A 22,708-nucleotide genomic window follows, 5' to 3' on the forward strand; every position below is an offset into this window, starting at 1 on the left:
ATTTATGATCAAGTTCCTTCAAGATGGCTAATACTCCCTAAGTTCGTCAAATCACATCGCAATATTTTTTATTGGACGCATGTTTCTCAATATTGCTCGAAGGATAAAATTTGATTTCGTTACGTAAATGTTAGGTTGAATGTGATTCTTACCTTGTTGTTCTGGGTGCAATCTTTGGTTTCGATTGTTTGTCGATTGGCTGTTAGAGACCAAAGTCAGGGGTGGTAGATGCTCAACTGAAAAACAACAACAGAGATTTGTGCAACATAATCTTTGTAGACAAAACGGCGATGTTATCGTAATTCAAAATCTTGCAATCAAAATCCGAATACACCCTGATTGGTACGGTCAGTAACTATCAAATAAAGCCAAATCCGTTCAAATTTGGTCGACCTACAAGCTAATGATTGACGCCCTGTACAAGGTTTACACCAAGGGGTATAACTCACGAGTCAGTCATCCGATTTCAAAAAACTTTTTTTTTGTCGCTCGGTATTGAAAATACCTTTCATTTAACGTAGCGTTTGAATGCGCCCGGAGACATTTTCGAAAAAAAAACTCAGCACTTATAGGGCCCCAGCTCGGGAGGGAGTCGACCCAAAATCGCCCATCTTCGAACTTAGCCTCTCTTTTGACATAACCAAACGGGAAAAAAAGAAATTTTATAAGTCGGATGCGTTTTACTCAAGTTAGTGAACGGACAGACGGACGGACGGACATTTTTTTTCGCTGATTTGCTATCTCCGGGCAACCACAATAGGTTTCCCCTTACTCAGGGAGTCGAATGCGACGTGTTTCAAACGTATGTGTAAAGGCATAAGACCCCTGTACTTCGTACGGGTCTAAAAATTGTAAATGTATGTTGCTCACTATTTGACGTGAGCCACCTGAAATCTAATGCAAGACAGCACTCTCAAATAGAAATATTTGAAGTAATGCGATAGCTCCTCGAATTGATCGTAATGTTTAAAACGGTTATAGCTACGTTTGACATACCTTCGCGTAGTGTCTGTCTTTCAGTTCCATTGCCAGTGACCGTTCTCCCTTTCGATACAATCGTCAAAGGTACAGTTTTCGTTCCAAATCCAATGTCATTAACCGCTCTTCCTTTTGAGACTATTGTCAACGGTGGTGGTGTGTTTCGAGCTGTAAAAATTTATGATCAAGTTCCTTCAAGATGGCTAATACTCCCTAAGTTCGTCAAATCACATCGCAATATTTTTTATTGGACGCATGTTTCTCAATATTGCTCGAAGGATAAAATTTGATTTCGTTACGTAAATGTTAGGTTGAATGTGATTCTTACCTTGTTGTTCTGGGTGCAATCTTTGGTTTCGATTGTTTGTCGATTGGCTGTTAGAGACCAAAGTCAGGGGTGGTAGATGCTCAACTGAAAAACAACAACAGAGATTTGTGCAACATAATCTTTGTAGACAAAACGGCGATGTTATCGTAATTCAAAATCTTGCAATCAAAATCCGAATACACCATATTTTTACAGAAATTGTACTGGATTATAAAGAAAACTAAATTCTCTGCACCGTTAAGTAGTCTTTACAATTATACACATGTAATCATACCAGATATAATATTCATTTCGATAGTCAAAACTTGAGTTTTTAATTTGAAAAGCGTAGTTTATCACAAGTCTTTTTTCGAATGAAAACGCTATAGATACGCGACGAATATTTTTATGTAACTATAATTTTCAACGACATTTCTTGTTTAAATCGATTCAACGCTTGCTTAGGCTTCTAACCGTATACGCAATGAGGCTCTCTCTTTCTCTCATTTCTACTTAGAAAAACGACAAGCAACGGCTATATACCCCTGGTGTTTTTGATAGATGGACAGATCATTTCAAAATATCATAAAAATTGATAAAGAAAAAGTTGAATCATTTTGTAGACCATTAAAGTTTCTATACCAAACGTGTACGGTTCTGTACTTCTAAAAAACACGAAAATGGCTACCTACAACTTAAGATCGGGAGAAGATCAAGAAAAGGTGACAGGTTTTCCATTTTTAAATGTTTGAGTGTATTCCTAGTTAGGATGTTTCATGAAAATTGCATTGAAGTTTTGACGAAATGAGAAACTGCGAATTTCTGGACGTTGGCGGTTCTTCTCGCCGTTTCTCTACGGCTCATTTGTTTTTGTACAATTCAATTTCCTAATGTACAAAAAAACTACTTTAACATTTACATAACAAGGCAAATTCTTTATACAAAATGTGAAGAAACGACGACTTCTTGAAAAATCGGTGAGTTCCAGACTTTTTTTTTTTTTTTTTTTTTTTTTTTTATTAAAGTAAGCCGCTCTACTAGCGTAGAGCACGCACGGGGGCCTCTGTTTGGGCCCATTGTACTGGCTTTGGGGTTGGGTTAGACATTCGCTGTTGTATGGGACTATCCCAAACTAACGGTGTAGCTCGGAATGTCCTCCGATTGCAAAGATCTATTTCCTCAGGCTCTGCCTGAGTATGTTTTTGTCAACACATTACTTCATCTATTTAATGATGAAAGTGACAGAAACAGCAGTGAAATTTTTAAGGCAACGATATCATCGAGCATTACAATCACTGAAGCACATGTCTGAATATGAAAAAGAACAAAAAGTCTTGTACAAAGCCTGTACCGTTTGTACCGATAAAAATATCATTCTGCATTTCCAATGGAAATTTTCCTTACAAACCAAATTCACTGTTCAATATGAATTTTAACTTAGTTTTGCTCAAAAGAAGTCCAAGTACCGCTACAGCTGTAAATAACAATTAGATAGTTTACACATTCAATAATATCATGAGCCATCAGGCAAGAGATCCGTGGATCATTAGAATCAGGTTCATTAAGAGTCCCGACATAGAGCCATACGGCGAAGAGTTCTTTCGAACGATTGTACAACAATTGTACCAGAAATTTCATTGTAAATCCAAACAAAATCATCGCTGTTCATAAGCACATGTCCGTAAACAAAAGAGAACAATAGAATTGTACAAGAATTGTATTGATCAAAGAAAAAGTGGTTCACGAGCAAACGATTTTGATTTTGTCAATAAATTTTAAATTATTTCACTATTTGACCACACAAAATTAGCCAAGAAACATCGAAAACATCAAAAAGCAGCACAAAACTAGACAAAATCACAAATCTATGTACACAAAGAAGCACAAAAGAAACACTTTCAGAGAGCGACGTATAAACACGTCCGTTCACTATGCCGTGGTTAACTACTCATCATTTCTTCAGGAACTCGCCGTTTCTCATGTCGAAATTTCAGTGGTACGAACTCATCGTGCATCAGTCAGTCCCTATATGGCGGAGGATTTTTTCCAAATTCCTTACCAGCACTGCATATGAGGTATCAATGGAAAGTTTAGATAATGTAAGTTACAACTAGCATGTTAGGTTCACATTAACCGTCATTAGAACCAGCTCAGACCTGCCTAAAGTTCACATGGATTTTGAAACTTTTTGTTGTACATTTTTTCTAACGTATATCAATGAATGTTCTCAAACGAGGCATGACCTGAAAGTATTTGACCTAAGCTGTCCTACGAGTCCATTCCCACCTACATCGCTCATATTTAGCGGCCATAAAATGAGTCTAAAAAACATCTTTTTTCGACCTTCTGAGACCTTCCACCAGCACCTTCCACCTTCCAAGACTGTCTGAGGCCTGTTTTGAGGTCTCCTGTCAAAGACCTTTCAAACCATAAATGTATCCCAGACGAAATGGGTCCGATTTTGATAGGTGGATTTTCAAAAGAATCCCTCTAAAGGTTTACTCAGGGACTCCAATTCGACCGCTTATTAACGTGATAGTAAACGCATATGACCCTTGTACTTCGTACGGGTCTAAAAATGAGTAATACGACTGAAACACTCGCAAAACATCCTCAGAATCAATATTTTCTCGAAAGTGGTGATACATCGATAGAACAATTTCTTCGTCATTTCAGATCAACGATTTGGATTCTAGTAGCACCGATCTGAGCATGGACATGGAATGGGAGGTTGATAGTTCGTGTGATGAAAGTAGTGTGATTGGTGAGAGCTTCAGAAATGAAAATCAACGACATGCTGATCCCGGTTCTGATTTACATGATGAATACGAAGAATTCATCTTGGAATTAAGCGATTGGTGCATTCGATCTAAGACACCACGCGATTATATGGACGAGCTTTTAATTATCCTGAGAAAGGTCAACATTCCAGTCCCGAAACGCACCACTACGCTCTTGCAAACCCCAGTTCGCTCAGTACGCTCTCTGAATATGGGTCCTGGCGAGTATACCTACTTCGGAATTGAAAACATGTTGTCGAAAATCGATAATCCAGCCTTACGCAATGTCAACGAAATTGTATTAAAAGTTTGTTCTGATGGAGTGCCAAGATTCAAGGACTCATCAGTGGAACTGATGCCGATAAATGGAGAAATTGTTAATTTGAGACAAATTCCCCTATTCACAATAATGATGTATCTTGGAGAAACGAAGCCATGCGTTGATTTATACTTCAAGGAGTTTGCCACCGAAGCGGTTCGATTGATGAAAGAAGGTGTTTTGGTCTCAACGTCGAGAATCCGAAAGCCATTTACGGTGTTATTGTTTTGCGGAGATGCTCCACAGCGGGCATATATGACTGGAACGCGAGGTCATACGTCGAAAAATGGTTGCCATTATTGTGATGTCGTGGCTAAAAAAGTAAACAACCGACTGACATACCCTACACGCCGAGGTGCACCTCGTACTGACGAAAGTTATTCAATGAGAACCAATCCCGAACATCATCAACCAGAGTTCTTAAATAAGCCAACTTTATTGGAATCCTGCGGATTCGGAATGGTGTCACAAGTCCCACCTGAGGACCTCCATTTAATTCATTTGGGCGTAGTTCGAAAATTCATGAAGCAGATAACAACCGGCGATTGCAACTTTGCTGTTTCACAAGACGATTACAACGAAATGGACCGGAGAATTTTAAGTCTGTACGCGTGTGTACCTCGATCAGAATTCGCTAGGAGACCACGATCACTCAAGTATGTTCACAAATGGAAAGGCACTGAAGGCCGGTTATTTTGCTTGTATATTGGCATCATTGTGTTGAAAGATGTTGTCCCAGAAGAAGTGTATGAACACTTCCTCCATCTAGTCTGCGCATGCAGACTGATCAGTACGACCGGTGCACAAGCCAATGCGGACGTTGCGGATACATTGTTGGAACGGTATGTCGAAAATTTTCCGGCTATTTATGGAGAGGATAGGACATCCTCCAACGTTCATAATCTGTTACACATTTGCGAATATGTGAAACGATACGGAGATGTCAACATTTTCTCCGCGTACAGAAATGAAAACTACAATCAGCAAATACAATCGTTCGTACGAAAGCCGTCTAAGATCTTACAACAGATCTCAAATCGTATCGAAGAAGTATTCAACTTGAACAACCGAATCGCAGACACTGGGTTTTTGAATGAGACAGAAAGACCACAACCGTTATTTCCCAATTGCCCATCATATAAAGGTTATAAGTTCGACGAATTTGTGCTTGGGGCAGCACCCGCAGACGCATATTGCCAAATTTGGCCAGATATTAAACTACGAGTGGAACAATTTACACTAGTGGAAGGTGAGAAGGTTGTTATTGGACAGAGGTTTGAGCAAGTGGAGCCATTTTTTGATTTGCCAATGGATTCCAGAGAAGTTGGTATTTTTATTTGTGATAAGCTTAGTTCGAACAAGGAAGTGTTTCGCTTAGATCGAATTGAGTGTAAATTTGTGCATATGCCTTACAAAGACAAGATTGTGTTAGCTGCCGTTTTACACCACATTAAGTAAATTTGGTTAAATTGTTATTTTTCATCGACTCATGAAAACGAAAAACTCAATAAATTACTGTTTATACTAAAAGGATTTTCCTATCTACCTAAATGAACATAACAGTACTTCAAAGTTTTAGTTTTTGGTCTCCGGACGCATTAAAAGCTCTAAAAAAACGTACTACGAGACGACAAAAATATCAACACCGTTGAAGAATGGAAATTCCAACCAGTAGGGCCAGTTAAAATATTATTTAGTTTAGATCAAAGATTCATTAACTTACTGTCAGTTCAATATCCCTAAAATAACCATGATCTTTTTCGTCCATCCTTCATAATGTCCTTCTTGCAGCTCCACTTTTAGAGATGCTTCCGTGACATCAACGACTTTTTGATATGTTTTTCCATCGAATGAATTGCATATTTTATCACCAATAAAACACAATAAATTACTTCTTCCATTTAAAATTCTGTTCTAGGGTTTTTAATTATGAAATCTTTTTAGTTCAATCACACCGCGTATAACATTTCATCTAACTTTGTTTATTTATTTTTTGTAAACAAAAACAAACTAATTTTCCTGCTGTCAAAAGCTTCATTGTATTAGTACTCGGGCGAACCGAACACGACATCGATCGTCATATGGAATTCCGGCCAGATTCCGTTCGGAATGCGTTCAAGTTTATTGTGAGGGAGACTAATAAAACTATTATTCATATCCTGACAACTGACTCAATTTTCTGAAGATTGTACCGCTGGTTTCCACGTCGTTCTTTCTTATCACCTTCTCAAGACAATAATGAAGAATGAAGCTGCGAGTCCATCGCCTTGTCTAAGTCCTTCCAAGGCTTCAAAGGTATCAGATAGATTGTTCCGAATTCTGACCTTGGCTCTCACATGTGACAGAGTCATTCTAGCCAAATGAATAAGTTTTTTGGGGTAACCAAGTTCCACCATCGCATTCCATAGTTTCCTCCGAAAAACCCTGTCATATGCCGTTTCAAAATCAACAAACTATGGTGTTGAGCAAAATTAAACTATCTGCATTTCTCCATGATCTGCCTGATGCTAAACAACTGGTCTGTACAAGGAAAATGTATTCTGTGATCGAATCTTCTTTTTCCTGCGATTATTGGTTTTCTGCGATCAATTTCCTGCGATGAATTCCCTTTTTCGAATTACAAGATTAAATACTTTCCCTTCAAGAGCATCGTACCATTTACCGTTTACATCCTATCCGTCGGATGATCTATTTTCTCCAGAGTCGAAAAATCTGTTCGCAAATGAAATCCAAAATATTTTTTTTTTTGCAAATTTATTTCTTTTTATTGCCATTCACATCGATCGAACATTAGTTAATTGAATAGTTTTTCATAGTCTTAACTCCTGACTTACTTAACAATTGTTTTGTCTATAAAGCCCCGCTGCTGTTTTTATTGTAAAAGAATGGAAATACCCACCCACACACACTGTATGCATATACCCTAAAAGGAACTACAGCAAAAATAGTAAAAAAATGAAATCAGAATAAAATAAGAATTTTTTCATTTTATGCTAAGTAAAATTGTGTTTTTTTTTGAGTTTTTTTTTGTTGTTGTAATTATTTCTATGTAAAAGGATTTCTATAAAAAATACATATGGCAGAGTATGTGATACTGGGGTGAACAAACCGGGAACGATAACTATGTATAAATTCATTCGAAAATAATAAACAACAACACGACGAACCATCCAAAAAATATCTACGCATTTCCCAGTTTTTTTTTCTTCTTTTTTTGTTATAATTTAACTACACAAATCGATGAGTCGACTTATTTGATGACTCCTGCTTTCACTTGTAAAAACTCCTTGATGAAGTCATAGGTGGAAAAACTAATACCAACTGCTATGGGGCCCTTAATCCAGTTCATACTTAAACCTTTGAAAAATCCGCCCTTAATTCCTTCGTCCCTGTGTGTTAAAAAAAAGTAAACCGAAATTAACATCCACAATGTCAACGATCTGTGATGGTTTTACAATTATCTTGCAGTCGAAAGATCGACCAGTCTAAAATTCAACGTAAGATTTGCCGTCATCGCACTATGTTAGCTTAAAACTTTTTAGCCCCGTACGAAGTACAAAGGGGCTTATAGGATTACGATGCCGTGTGTAATTGATGGAATTCGAAGCAGACGGTAAGGGCAAAGTGTTTGCCTATGTTCATAGATGACGAATCCGCAATAAAAATTTTGTCTGTCCGTCTGTCACGTCGATATCTTGAGTAAATCAAATCCGATTTCAAATTTTTTTTCCCTGAAAGATAGTCGAAATAGTGAGGCTAAGTTCGAAGATGGGCATATTCGGGTCGGCCCTTCGTGAGTTAGGGCCACCTAAGTGATTTAAGGTCTTTTGGTGATATTTATGGCAAAATAAACGATGTAAAATGTAAATGACACGGCAAATGATAGGTATTGTCAACACCAATCCAGGAAAAAAAAGTTTTTTAAAATCGGGTGAGTGGACCGTGAGTTAGGGCCTTAGAAGTGAAATGCTACTAGGGTCCTATGTGTATTTTACATAGAACTCGAGTAAATTTCATTCGTTTTTCGTAATTTTTGTTTCATTTGGAAGGTAATCAAAGGCCGAATAGAATGTTGTTGAAAAAAAATTAAATTTGGGTCCTTGGACTAAGGCCGCTACTAGGGCCCTATGTGTATTTTACATATAACTCGAGCAAATTTCATCCGTTTTTCGTAATTTTTGTTTCATTTGGGAGGTAATCAAAGGCCGAATAGAATGTTGTTGAAAAAAAATTAAATTTGGGTCCTTGGCCTAAGGCCGCTACTAGGGCCCTATGTGTATTTTACATATAACTCGAGCAAATTTCATCCGTTTTTCGTAATTTTTGTTTCATTTGGAATTTAATCGAATGCCGAATAGAATGTTGTTGAAAAAAAATTAAATTTGGGTCCTTGGCCTAAGGCCGCTACTAGGGCCCTATGTGTATTTCACATATAACTCGAGTAAATTTCATCCGTTTTTCGTAATTTTTGTTTGATTTGGAAGGTAATCGAATGCCGAATAGAATGTTGTTGAAAAAAAATTAAATTTGGGTCCTTGGACTAAGGCCACTACTAGGGCCCTATGTGTATTTTACATATAACTCGAGTAAATTTCATCCGTTTTTCGTAATTTTTGTTTCATTTGGAAGGTAATCAAATGCCGAATAGAATGTTGTTGAAAAAAAATTAAATTTGGGTCCTTGGACTAAGGCCGCTACTAGGGCCCTATGTGTATTTTACATAATCCTCGAGTAAATTTCATCCGTTTTTCGTAATTTTTGTTTCATTTGGAAGGTAATCGAATGCCGAATAGAATGTTGTTGAAAAAAAAATTAAATTTGGGTCCTTGGCCTAAGGCCGCTACTAGGGCCCTGTGTGTATTTCACATATAACTCGAGTAAATTTCATCCGTTTTTCGTAATTTTTGTTTCATTTGGAAGGTAATCAAAGGCCGAATAGAATGTTGTTGAAAAAAAAATTAAATTTGGGTCCTTGGCCTAAGGCCGCTACTAGGGCCCTATGTGTATTTCACATATAACTCGAGTAAATTTCATCCGTTTTTCGTAATTTTTGTTTCATTTGGAAGGTAATCAAAGGCCGAATAGAATGTTGTTGAAAAAAAATTAAATTTGGGTCCTTGGACTAAGGCCGCTACTAGGGCCCTATGTGTATTTTACATATAACTCGAGCAAATTTCATCCGTTTTTCGTAATTTTTGTTTCATTTGGAAGGTAATCAAAGGCCGAATAGAATGTTGTTGAAAAAAAATTAAATTTGGGTCCTTGGACTAAGGCCACTACTAGGGCCCTATGTGTATTTTACATATAACTCGAGTAAATTTCATCCGTTTTTCGTAATTTTTGTTTCATTTGGAAGGTAATCAAATGCCGAATAGAATGTTGTTGAAAAAAAATTAAATTTGGGTCCTTGGACTAAGGCCGCTACTAGGGCCCTATGTGTATTTTACATAATCCTCGAGTAAATTTCATCCGTTTTTCGTAATTTTTGTTTCATTTGGAAGGTAATCGAATGCCGAATAGAATGTTGTTGAAAAAAAAATTAAATTTGGGTCCTTGGCCTAAGGCCGCTACTAGGGCCCTGTGTGTATTTCACATATAACTCGAGTAAATTTCATCCGTTTTTCGTAATTTTTGTTTCATTTGGAAGGTAATCAAAGGCCGAATAGAATGTTGTTGAAAAAAAAATTAAATTTGGGTCCTCGGACTAAGGCCACTACTAGGGCCCTATGTGTATTTTACATATAACTCGAGTAAATTTCATCCGTTTTTCGTAATTTTTGTTTCATTTGGAAGGTAATCAAAGGCCGAATAGAATGTTGTTGAAAAAAAATTAAATTTGGGTCCTTGGACTAAGGCCGCTACTAGGGCCCTATGTGTATTTTACATATAACTCGAGCAAATTTCATCCGTTTTTCGTAATTTTTGTTTCATTTGGGAGGTAATCAAAGGCCGAATAGAATGTAGTTGAAAAAAATTTTAAATTTGGGTCCTCGGACTGAGGCCGATACTAGGCCCTTCAAAAAAATAAAATTTTAGGGCGATTTGAAATTTTTGTTTCATTTGAAAGGAACGTCGTACGGGGCTTCGTAATTGCGCTATGCGCAATTTCTAAGATGTACACATTCCATAATAATTTTACTTTAACTACATTAACCGGCGCAATAGGCTTACGGTCAAAGTAGGGTGACAGACGCACTAGGGTCACGTACGCAATAGATATACGGGTTTGTACGGGGCTCAGTCGCAGCAAACGCTCCGACTGTTCTGATGGCTCGTTTTTCCTTCAATAAATCAGGAAGTTTAAAAGCATCGCACACTGAACGGAAAGTCCATAGCTAAAGCTAACTTAGAGTACAGCGAAATTTAACGTTGAATCCTATTCTACTGGGCACAGTGGCAACGTTTCATTCTTTCGTCTTTCCGCCAAAGACCACATAGAATCATAAAACCAACACTTTGCTCATTTCACAGCAGAACGATCGTGTTCTTCACTCGTACCTATATATGCTTTTCAAAGTGGAGAATATCGTTTTGTATTGATTCTCGGTGCCTTTAATAACACCCACAGTCTGCATTCGTCGTCGCACAATGTCCAGAGGGTAGCTGCTGGATTGACCAATAACACCAGCACACGCCCCAAACCCTAGCTTATAGAAAGCGTTTGGCTTATTGTCACCGTACACATCTGTGGTGAAAACAGAATGTATAGCAAAACGTGTTGCACAGGTCCGAACTGGCGGACAGAACTAAATTACCGAAATATTTTTTCTTCAACGTTTCGTATGTGAAGAATGAGGCACCGGCGTACGGTATTACACCAAGCAGCGTCGCCCAATAGCCTCGCAATAGTGTTTGCGGACCCTCGTCAATCCATATCCGAATGAAAACTTGTCTTAGCGTTCTGGAAATGTAGGATTTTAGTTTGCGTTCCTTTGTCAAAGTTCCTCAACGGAAATTACTTGTAGCCTGTGTATTTGTCTGTTACAGCCATTCGTGCTCGTGCTAGGTCCAGTGGGTAAGTCAGTGATTGCGATGTTATACCTGCAAAGATTCAATAAACTTCCGACTTGTTTCTCTTGTAAATCTTGTATACCAGCCAATGATCCTGCCAGGAATCTTCGGCCACTTGTACTTTCACCTTGATCTACACGCAGAACCTGACAAGTGCGAGGGTTTGAAACTTGATTATTGATATTGCATGGCCATTAAACCCAGTTACAAAATGCAAATCGTACCTTTTTCCACTGTTCGTGGGCGGTGAATTGTATGGCAGCATAAGGGATAATTCGTGCCATTGTTGCCGAATTCCCACGCCATAATGCTAAAAAACCTTCGTTGGTGTATGTGTTCTTCAGGAATACAGCCGCCGCTTTGAAAGAGTACGGAATATCCTTTCTAAAATTGGTTCCAAAATAAAATTGTTAATGAAAATGATTCGACACGAATGCAACTTGAATTTACTTTATTTGGAAATTAATTTTGGCACGATCTAATGGCGCTATCGAACTCTTTGCTAGTGCGCCCGCTGCAGCTCCAGACACTAAACTTACAATAACCGCTAAACTGTTGTTTATGTCTGAAATCAATTGAGTTTAAGTCGGAAGAAATGCAAAATATAGGCAAACGAGAATCTTACTAGGATCAGTCTTATGGTGATTTGTGTTATATTTATCTGAGGTACTTCTTGAAATCGTGGCGCTGTCGCTCATCGTGTCCGTAACATTTTTGTTATGGACACCAACATTTCCGTCTCCATTCACACCTATAATGCTAGAACTACTAGTTTTTATCGATGCTACCGATGATTTAGAATCGTTGACTAAGTGGTTCATTTTAAATGAATCGAGCCCGATAAACAACCGAAACTTTTTTTTTTAACTAATAGGCTGGAGTGTTGGATAAATATTTTTGATGTTTTGTTTGTAACACAAGGAAAAATTGTGTGAATAAAGCAAAGAAAATTTTCTAATAAAATGTATAACTAAATCAACAAATTAAAAAAAAAACTTTTAAAATAAATCGATAACAAATTATCACATCACATTTCATCGACTTTGTCGAGTTTTAACTTTTTGGTTTGGTCGACATGAAAACGATTTCTTGGTGATCATTCCCGATACCTGGAAAGAAGAAACCAAAAATTAGCACTTCCATCTCAAAGATTTATTCAAAAATTGAGGAATGAGAGTGGTCAACTATATCGAGGATAAAGTAGTAAACTGTCTAGATGAAGAAGATCAGGCTTCGTATCGAGAAAGAAAAGCTTTTCCATAGTAATACGCTCCCACCATAACTTTATAACCTATAACACTCGAACTAATTTAAAATTCGACATAATGTTCCACATCATTATACAGTGAAAGTGGAATGTCCAGCATTAGCCGGAGGCGAATTAAGAAAGTTTAATTCTCGATGGAGGGGACCTCTATTAATGAAAATGTTTCCAAATTTCTTGTAGTTAGGTTGAGCAATTGCGAAAACAAGAAATTTTATTCAAAAATGTGAGGTAAAGTTTACTTTACTACATGGAGCCAAAACTTAACCTCAAGTTTTTGGATAAAATACCTTACTTGGCAATGGGGCAATGGGGGCAACAATAAGGTGGCGGGACATTTCCACACCGTCAATATCGTCAGGAACGATAATATCGTTTTTAGACGATAGTATCGTCCAAAAAAACGATAATATCGTTTTTTGGACGATAGTATCGTCTCAAAATCGATATTATCGTTTTTTAGACGATACTCTAGTCCAAAAAAACGATATTATCGCCCAAAAAATTTTCATCCAGGACGATAATATCGTCTAACTTGAAAAATTCTAAAATATTGTCTGGACGATAGCATCGTTTTCTTGTCGATATTATCGTTCAAAAACGATATTATCGTTCAAAAACGATATTATCGTTTTCTGGACGATATTACCGTTCTAGAAAATCTAATGGATATTTTCGTTTTCTGTACGATAATATCGTCTAAAACGATAATATCGTCCTGGGCGATATTATCGTTTTCTTAAATGATAATATCGTCCAGCACGATACTATCGTTTAAAAAAACGATAATATCGCCCAGGACGATATTATCGTTTAGTTTTGGGTGGTAATATTGTCCAGGACTTAATTTTACTCAGAGGTGCAGCAAGAACCGAATTCTCTTCCAAAATATCAAAAAACAATTGTCAGAGGAAATCACCTACACATCAGTGTTTAAAAAAGGCGTTTAGTTCGTCCCTAAATAATTCATCTTTTTACGAAATGAATACCAACTTAGATTGTACATAAAAAGCGTTTTAACACGCCGAGCGATCCGGCCCATTGCCCCGGAGCGAAGCGGAGGGCCGCAATGCGAGCCGGGCGCCGGAACGGTGTCGGAACTTAGGAGTTAATTTTTTTTTTCTCGCATCGTCTCATAATTAGTCTGTGTAATTTTTCTATATAAAATTCAAATTTACGGAACCAAATGAACCAATTTTTAATATATATTTGCCGTCTATAAAAAGGTGTTTATCTACAAGATTTTGTGTTTCGTCTTCAACAACCATCCAGAACGATAATATCGCCCAGGACGATATTATCGTCTAGAATTTTTATTTTAAATAAATTAAAAACGATATTATCGTCCTGGACGATATTATCATCTCAAATTTAAAAAAATAAATTAATTAAAAACGATATTATCGTCCCAAAAATGATCGCACAGGACGATAATATCGTCCAAAATAACGATAAATTTGTTCAGAAAAAGAAAATAACGATAATTTAGATTTATCAGGGTGGGACGATCACCTAGGTGATCTTGAAACACAGATCTTGTGATCCTTTGTTTCCTTCCCGGTCATCATTTAAATCAAGACAACCTTCCGGTCGCCGCCAGGAATCTGTCCAAAGTGGCAGGTCCCAGGGCGACAACTTCGGAGGGTTGTACGACGTAATCTCCAAGGAGCCTGCGTCTTAGTTGAAGAAATTTAGGACATTCACAGATGACGTGTATGCCCGTTTCTTCTTCTAATCCGCAGGAGCACCAAGGAGTCGCCGAGAGCCTTAGCTTATTGAGGTGCCGATTCAGCCCGCAGTGTCCAGTAATTGCACCAACCACTCTCCTTATGCATTTCCGGTCCATGCTGAGCAAATCTTTAGCCCATCTAGCGTTCGGCCTCGGGAAGAATCGCTTCGTGTGAGCGCCTCCCTCGTACGCATTCCAGCGCTCCAAGTGTTTACCCTCCACCCATTTCGATCTCGCTTTTGCGCATATCGAATCGGGTATAGGTAGGTACGGTTCAAGCCCGTCTACGAGAGCAGCAGAGCCTGCTTTGGCAAGCTCATCCGCCTTCTCGTTTCCATCCACGCCAGAGTGTGCGGGGACCCAAACCAAGCAAATCCGGTTATTTTGACCCACCGAGTTTAGGTAGTCTTTACATTCTTTGATTAGCTTGGAGATCGTTACGGGTGACGATATTGCTTTTATCATCCCCTCGTTATCGATACAGACCGTTATGTCCTCTCCTTGCGTTCCCAAAGGCAGAGCTTCTTGAACTCCTTTGAGCACTGCGAAGACTTCCGCCTGGGGGACGCTGGCAAACTTACCCAGGTGGAACCAGCTGCCTTCTTCGCTTTCTGGTCTGAAAACGCCGGCTCCGGTCCCTACCGAGGTTTTAGATCCGTCGGTAAATATGACTTTACCTTCCCTATGCAGATCTGTGGGCCAGCCGTTTAGCCAGTCCTGTCTGCCTGGGAACCTAACATCAAAGTTCCTGGTAAAGTCAACTACCGGCGTCAGCCTGTCCCTAGGCATGCTAAACACAGGATTCGCAATCACGTTCCTGATTTTTCCATGCCCCTGCAGGAAATTCGGCGTCCACCAGCCATTTTGCGCTAGCCTGTCTGCTGTGGCAGACGCTCTGGCCTTAATTACCAGGTCCAGAGGTGGCAAATTTAGTAGCACTTCCATGGCCGCAGTCGCCGTGGTTTTCATGGCTCCAGTAACACAGATGCATACTAGCCTCTGAATATCACCCAGTTCCTTCCTAGCTCTTTCGATGTCGAGTCTAGGCCACCATACCACGGAACCGTGACTCACCATGGGTCTAATGACAGCCTCATATAGCCACAGAATAGCCTGCGACCTTAGACCCCAGTTCCTCCCAAAGGAGTTCCTGCAGATCCAAAAAGCCGCTAGAGCCTTCTGCGCCTTGTTCTTTACATGCGCTATCCAGTTGAGTTTGCTGTCAAGTATGACCCCAAGGTACTTTACCTGAGAAGAGAGCGCTAAGTCAACATTAAAGAGCCTCGTATTACCCACGAGGTCGGATCCTTTGTGCCTTCTGCTGAACAACACTAGGTCCGTTTTTCCTGGGTTAACTCTAAGCCCTTTCGCGCTACACCAGCGCTCCACTATCTTCAGTGCGACTCTGACCCGATCGCCTAGCGTACTCTCAAAGCTTCCTCTGACTAGGATCGTTAGATCATCCGAGTAGCCTTGGGCGTAGATTCCCTCATCGACCAGTTCTTTGATGAGAGAGTCCACTACCATACACCATAGGATCGGTGAAAGGATACCGCCTTGCGGACATCCTTTTGCTACCCAGAGATTGGTCTTCTGACCACACACATTGGCCTCCACCGACCTGTCTCTGAGCATGTTACTGACCCATCTCACAACCATACGTCCGACTCCCCTTTCCTCCAGCGCTCGGCGGATAATGTCAAAGCCCGTGTTGTCGAAGGCCCCTTCGATGTCCATGAAACATCCCAGGGCCACTTCGCCAATTACGAGCGACTGTTCCACTTTTGCTACCAGTTTGTGCAACGCAGAGTCCGTTGACTTACCTACCTGGTAGGCATGCTGGTTGATGTGCAGCGGGTATCGCTTCAGCACTTCATCCCTGATATAAAAATCGATCAGCCTCTCCAACGTTTTTTGGACGAAAGATGTGAGACTGATTGGTCTGAAGTCTTTAGCTCCACAGTGAGATGGTTACACGTCCAGCGGATATTTTCATCCAGGACGATATTATCATCAAAAAAACGATAGTATCATCAAAAAAACGATAGTATCGTCCAAAAAAACGATATTATCGTTTAAAAACGATATTATCGTTTTTTTAAACGATAATATCGTCAAGAAAACGATAATATCGTCCTGAAAATATTTTAAAATTTATAATTTTAGACGATATTATCGTCCTGGATGAAATTTTTTTGGACGATAATATCGTTTTTTAGACGATAGTATCGTCTAAAAAACGATACTATCGTTTTTTGGACGATACTATCGTCTAAAAAACGATACTATCGTCTAAAAAACGATAATATCGTCCAAAAAACGATACTATCGTTTTTTAGACGATACTACGTCTAAAAAACGATAATATCGTTCCTGACGATATTGACCGTGTAGTTATGTCGCCTCATCCAACAAGAAGTATCATTTCCATCATTTTCCCCATTGTTAAGTAATGCACTATTAATTCAGTTGCTACGGTCAGAAATTGTTCGTGAGAATGTTTTCGTTAATTTTCACGATTTTTTGAATTTTTTTTTTGATGGAGAAATTTCATAATCATCACGATGTTTGCGAATCGTAGAAATCACACAATTCGTGAAAATTATAGAATAATGTGTTACGTACCTGCGGGAAAATTTGCTTACTCACAAGGGGGAAGTTTGTATCCAGAGCCGAAGGCGATTACTATTACATGCTAGCGTCACAAAAAGTGATGCAAAGTGCACTTTACCGCGCGCAGACATGCAAAAATACTGAAATTTAATGGACAAGTTTTCGAAAAATTTCGTTAAAGGTAGGGTTCTGATCTACGGCTCATAATCCGGTTTTATTTTCGACCGAATCATTATCCTATGTGGTCAAGACTTAGTAGCACTTTTATTTATTCCATTCGTTAAGGTCACGGTTTACACAATTGTTCATTCAAGCTTTATTTGGGATTCTGTGGAATGTTGCAAATCAATTGAGGTTAGTAACTACAGCACTCTATTTGCACAGAAATGTGTTTACATACGAAAATTAATACCACAAGTGTTATAAAGAGATTTATGAAATCAAATTTATAGCATATCGTAAAGATAGCTGCGTTAAGTGAACCCCAGCTCCACTAGTCCCACAGCAGGTATATTGTAGTGTATATATGTGAGCAAAAATATTTACTGATTAGATCAAGAGTTTCTTCAATATTTATTACAAAAAATTTAATGTTGCAGCATGTCGTCGTCGTCGTCACAATGAAAACAATTTTTTTTTTTCATTTGTTACAAATATGATGAGGGAAAAACGTCCATGAACTTATCTCCATTATTTTTATTTTAAATTAATTTCTTTTTTTATTTGTCTCTTGTTAATCAAAACAGTCTGCGTGGAATTTGAGGGTAATGTGCTTATGTTTTTGTTGGATATAATCAATTTGCATTAGTACGCCGAATAAACAACAGTTTTCGTAATCTATCGTTTTGACAGCGCGATAACATTGAAGTGGTTTTTGGGTGGATTGTGAACCTTACACTTCTCGTTTTGCTTTAACCATTACTTGAGGTTAAAATTGTTTCCAGTATAAGGTCAATGTAAAAACAATGTCTCTCGCAAGGTTGTGTTAAATCAATTTCAAAGCATCGGCCCAACAACCGAAATGGACAGTAGGGCGTATCGAATTTTGCAAATTTTAAGGACCGCGATAGCCTGTGTGCGGAAAACGTATATCATCGAAAACTGTGTCCGGGCATGTGGTTGATGGATCCAATGGAGCCATGGAAGAAGTCCCCCCGGGCGACTTTAAGTTTCCGAATGTTCTAATTTGGAAAGTTGAGAGTATGTTTGAAAACAATTTTCTAGCGGAATGTAGAGCTTTGAAAACTCTACAAAACTACCGAAGAAACCGATGGTCCAAAAGGTGTCACTGCCAAGATTGCCTAACATCGAAAATGTGACCTTTTGGTTTTTGACTTATATTTCCTGAGAGACAAATGATTTTGTTTAGCCTGTGGTATGAGGTGGTAGAGGAGGTCGAGCACTACCAGTACACTAGGCATGTCCCGATCGGATATACTCTTGAAATCACTTTTATAACATTTGTGAATGGAATTTTTAATAGTGGCCACGTCGCCCACGAAGCAAGTGCAGACACAGCAACCGCTACTGGTGAGTCGGAAATATAAGTCAAAAACCAAAAGGTCACATTTTCGATGTTAATCAATCTTGGCAATGGCACCTTTTGGACCATCGGTTTCTTCGGTAGATTTGTAGAGTTTTCAAAGCTCTACATCCCGCTAGAACATTGTTTTCAAAAATACTCTCAACTTTCCGAATTATGACCATCGGAAACTGAAAGCCGCCCGGTGGGACTTCTTCCATGGCTCCATCGGATTCATCAACCACACGCCCGGACACAGTTTTCGATGATCTACGTTTTCCGCACACAGGCTATCGCGGTCCTTAAAATTTGCAAAATTCGATACGCCCTAATGGACAGAGACCATAGATATCAAATAAGACATCGAATAAGACAACGACAACTGATAAATTGATTAAACCAGAGCCGAAATATTATCTTCAATATAATCGAGATACTGTACACTACATTCTCTAACTAAGTTATTTGGTTCAGCTAGTCAAGGTTTGATACTTTTCGTAATTATTATCGGCTGTGTATTCGTTTTCGGAATTTCTACATTCAAAGTATTATAGAAAATGTACCCCGTGTAAATACAGAAACAGATGCTGAGCTGCGGATTAAATTTGTATGAACAACAATTAATTTCTTTCTAGTAATGGAACTTGCTAACACGCGTCTGTGATTCCTATGCCTTTTTCGGTGACTGAGATGCCTAAAGCCTTCCATATTTAACTCTAATAAACCATAAAAGAGCTTTGAACTTCGATTTCTTAAAACTCAAACCTTCATGAAAGTTGCACAGCTGAATAAATAGAAGTTTCGTTAAAAAACCAAAAAATATATTGAAATAATGGTAAACGAGTCGTTTACAGACCGATAAGGTAACGTTAGCACGTATCATATACGTATATTTTAGTGGTATAGGTTCTTTATTTGAGCTCGGCAAAACTAACAAGTTGTAATTGATTGATCAAAAGTTTACGTAATATATTTCTTTCCATTTTCTGCTAATTGGAAAAACAAAATTTAGCACTCTGCTGTTTTGAACAGGCACACATAGATAGAGACAATGCTTAAACCACCTAGATACACAAAAATGTAATCATGGCCTTGCCGATAGCCAAACTGTCTTTATCGATAAATCCGAAATGGTTAATTGAATATCGTAAAAATAACATTTTTGTTTTGCGTATCCGCACAAATATACAATATGTCACTCATCATGTAATGCCAAATTTTCGTTTTCACAGTGCAAACAAAAAGAATTTTGCATAATATAAAAATGCACATCACCTAAACCATAATAAAAGAGCAGAGGCTAGCTGATTAAGACTGAATATATCAGCGAAATTAATCACATTACTAAAGTAAATAAGGTCACGTCCAAATCGTCCAAATACAAAGAATAATTTTGCGATTAGCACCAACTTCTTTATATCTTTTAACTGACTAAATCCAAGACAATCGATAAAGAACATGTGTGTTACATTATTTGTAAGTATATAATACTAAGTCAGCAAATTGAGATATCTTACCGAAATACTACTACACAACTAAAAATAGCGTGGTAAAAATGTGGATTCGTTAAAAAAAAAGTCGTTTACAACGCTGCAGGGAGATACAAAAATTATGATCTGTTCTGATAAGATGTAAATATTTGTTTATGAAAAGAAATAAAAAAAGAATTACTTGTACACGTCTCGTTTGCACTATTTGCCGTTGCCAAGACGAATATTTGGCATGATGTTATTATGTGCTAAGAGATTTAGATATCAACAAAGGTTTCGTAGTTCGTATAAAAAGAATTGGTAAGAAATGACATTTTATATTCATATTTTAAGAACTTCTATGACCAATATTATGACCTTATGATGCACTTAATAGTCGAGTATATGAAAATAAATATAAATGCACAAAATTGTCTCGCCAATATTTAATTTGCTACACCCTTTATTATTACGTCTTTATCAGTTCTATAAAAAAATAAAATTGTTACAGAGTGTTGTAAGTTCGTATACGCTCATTTGTTCGTAAATATAAATAATATTTTAATCATCAAATCATCATCATAAAACACTGGAAAATTGGCACAACATTGGAGGATACAAAAATAGATAACATGAAGACACATTCATATCATATCCCTAAGACAAATAAATTACCAACATTTCGTCAATTCGGAACAACGTACCTTTTTCCTCAGACTTGTTTTTGCTTCACATTAATTTAGGTAAGAATCGGTAAAAATAATTCGTGAAAAATGACATAACACTTTTCAGTGTTTATTGTTGGTTGAATTATTCATTTACCCTAAATTTACACACAAACAAGGTTTAGTTCGTTCACTAGATTTAATTTTTTTGTAATTATTTTCCTTTAATAAATTTGTTGTTTTTGTTTTCTTTCAAGGAACGTACTAATTTCAGCAAAATATTTATAATACGAACTGCGTGAAGTTTTGAATGATATAAGCGCCGATGGCAGTAAATTAATTTCGAAAATTTTCGGAATAAAATATGTGTTCTGGTACCTCTTCACCCGTGTAATGTATGCTATTCACAAAGTTTTTTTTTTTGTTCAATTTATCATAAATTCAGTTGTGTAAACAGTAATTAAAGCATTGCAGTGTATATTGGTTTCTTCCAAGGCCGTTCAAAATGTCATTCGTCATCCACATAGAAGCCAACACAACCTCACTTTGAAGTTTTAACGAACAAATTTGTTTAAGTTGCGTTTATGTTTGCTTCTGTGGATGACGGTCGGTTGTTTTCGGCCTGTCAAAATTCTTTTTTACCGTACAATGGAAGAAACCTATACTGAATTTGAAAACTTTGGGTGTCAGCTGCGCATCTGTATTGGCGATACTTTCAAAGCATCCAAAAAAAATACTACCGTTCGCTCATCCTGTCTGCATATGTAATATTCCTTATATTGGTAACAAAAACTCTTAAAACCATTTAAACTTTTGATGAATTGAAAGCAAAGTATTGTCGGATTACGGATATTTAGTTGATATGAGCCAGGGTAGTCCTTGCAGTATACATAACTTAACAGTATTTTTGAGTATAAGCTTTTGGTATAACAATTTTCTAAAAGCTTTGGTTAAGTTTAGTCTGATTAGTAATCACATTCGGTTCTTTATTTCAAATCTAGTACAAAACCGATTTTTCGAAAACAGCTGTCCGATCACAACAGAAATATTTTTACCAACAAATTAGCAATAACTTGAAACGAAATGGGTTTCTTTAAAAATAATCAAGTTTTACTGGTGATGGTCCCTTTAATAGTTGGATCTCATTTTGCATGGGGCGCTCTACAAAATGATAAGAGGTTCGTTTCAGAAGAAGAGAAGAAGGGGCAGCCACTTTTTGAGGTGAGTACTTTGTTCTGGTTATTCAAGGTTAAAAAGCTTATAACATCGTAGCAGCGGCACTTTATCCTATCGGTTTCACGTTTCAATATTTGTATCGGTTTAATGATAAGAAATCTGTTATACTCATGTTTTTGTGTCCTTATAATTTCTGAACGACATTCATACTCGTTACTCATCGGAAATGTAACATTCGTTCTTGAAACGACGTAGAAAATTGATTCGGAACGTTCAGACTTGCTAGGCACTAGGGCATATCGAATTTTTAGAATTTTAAGGGCCGCGATACCCTGTGTGCGGAAAACGTAGATCATTGAAAACTAATTCCAGGCATATGGTTGATGGATCCGAAGGTGCCCGGGAAGAAGTCCCCCCGGACGACTTTAACTTTCAAATGGTCATAACTCGGAAAGTTGAGAGTATTTCTGAAAACAATGTTCTAGCAGGATGTAGAGCGTTAAAAACTCTACAAAACTGCCAAAGAAACCGATGGTCCAAAAGGTGTGTCTGTCGAGGTTTTCTAACATCGAAAGTTCGACATTTTCGTTTTTGACTTTTTTTTCCTGAGAGACAAATTATTATGTTTAGCTTTTGGCATGAGGTTGTAGAGGAGGTCGAGTACTATCAGTACACTAGGCATTGTCCCGGTCGGCGATCCATCCGAAACCACTTTTTCAACATAAATGAATGAACTTTTTAAGTGTACCCACGTCGCCCACGAAGCCAGTGCAGACACTGTAACCGGTGTTGCTGAGTCGAGGTAACCTTGGCCAGTAAGTGCACATAATATTCCATAACAGTAGCTGAACTCTTTTACAAAATATTTGGGATAA

At 37.9% G+C, this 22,708-nt stretch overlaps 1 protein-coding gene across 2 annotated transcripts; it reads right to left on the bottom strand.

Moving 5' to 3' along the window:
• Positions 1–7,141: 7,141 nt before the first annotated feature.
• Positions 7,142–20,957, bottom strand: LOC119070309 (mitochondrial coenzyme A transporter SLC25A42). 2 transcript variants are annotated; one of them, XM_037174576.1, is made up of 9 exons: positions 20,697–20,957; positions 12,021–12,504; positions 11,846–11,960; positions 11,620–11,779; positions 11,478–11,541; positions 11,344–11,425; positions 11,140–11,285; positions 10,883–11,069; positions 7,142–7,773 (listed from the first exon to the last, which is right to left on the bottom strand). In XM_037174576.1, exons 2-9 carry the CDS (start codon positions 12,214–12,216, stop codon positions 7,635–7,637), a joined length of 1,089 nt encoding a protein of 362 aa, XP_037030471.1. In that variant the 5' UTR covers positions 12,217–12,504; positions 20,697–20,957; the 3' UTR covers positions 7,142–7,634. The 2 variants fall into 2 exon arrangements, with proteins under 2 accessions (XP_037030471.1, XP_037030472.1); XM_037174577.1 differs by having other exon boundaries at positions 20,815–20,954.
• Positions 20,958–22,708: the final 1,751 nt, after the last annotated feature.

The sequence above is a fragment of the Bradysia coprophila genome (assembly GCF_014529535.1).
Source record: "Bradysia coprophila strain Holo2 chromosome X unlocalized genomic scaffold, BU_Bcop_v1 contig_766, whole genome shotgun sequence".
NCBI classification, from domain to species: Eukaryota; Metazoa; Arthropoda; class Insecta; order Diptera; family Sciaridae; genus Bradysia; species Bradysia coprophila.

Excerpts from the sequence above, each read along its gene's own strand:
- LOC119070309 (XM_037174576.1), bottom strand. The coding sequence starts at position 12,216 with ATGAACCACTTAGTCAACGATTCTAAATCATCGGTAGCATCGATAAAA. Across the intron at positions 11,070-11,139 it reads GTTGAAGAAAAAATATTTCG|ATGTGTACGGTGACAATAAG; the intron begins GTAATTTAGTTC and ends TTTTCACCACAG. Across the intron at positions 7,774-10,882 it reads ACTTTGAAAAGCATATATAG|GGACGAAGGAATTAAGGGCG; the intron begins GTACGAGTGAAG and ends TTTAACACACAG.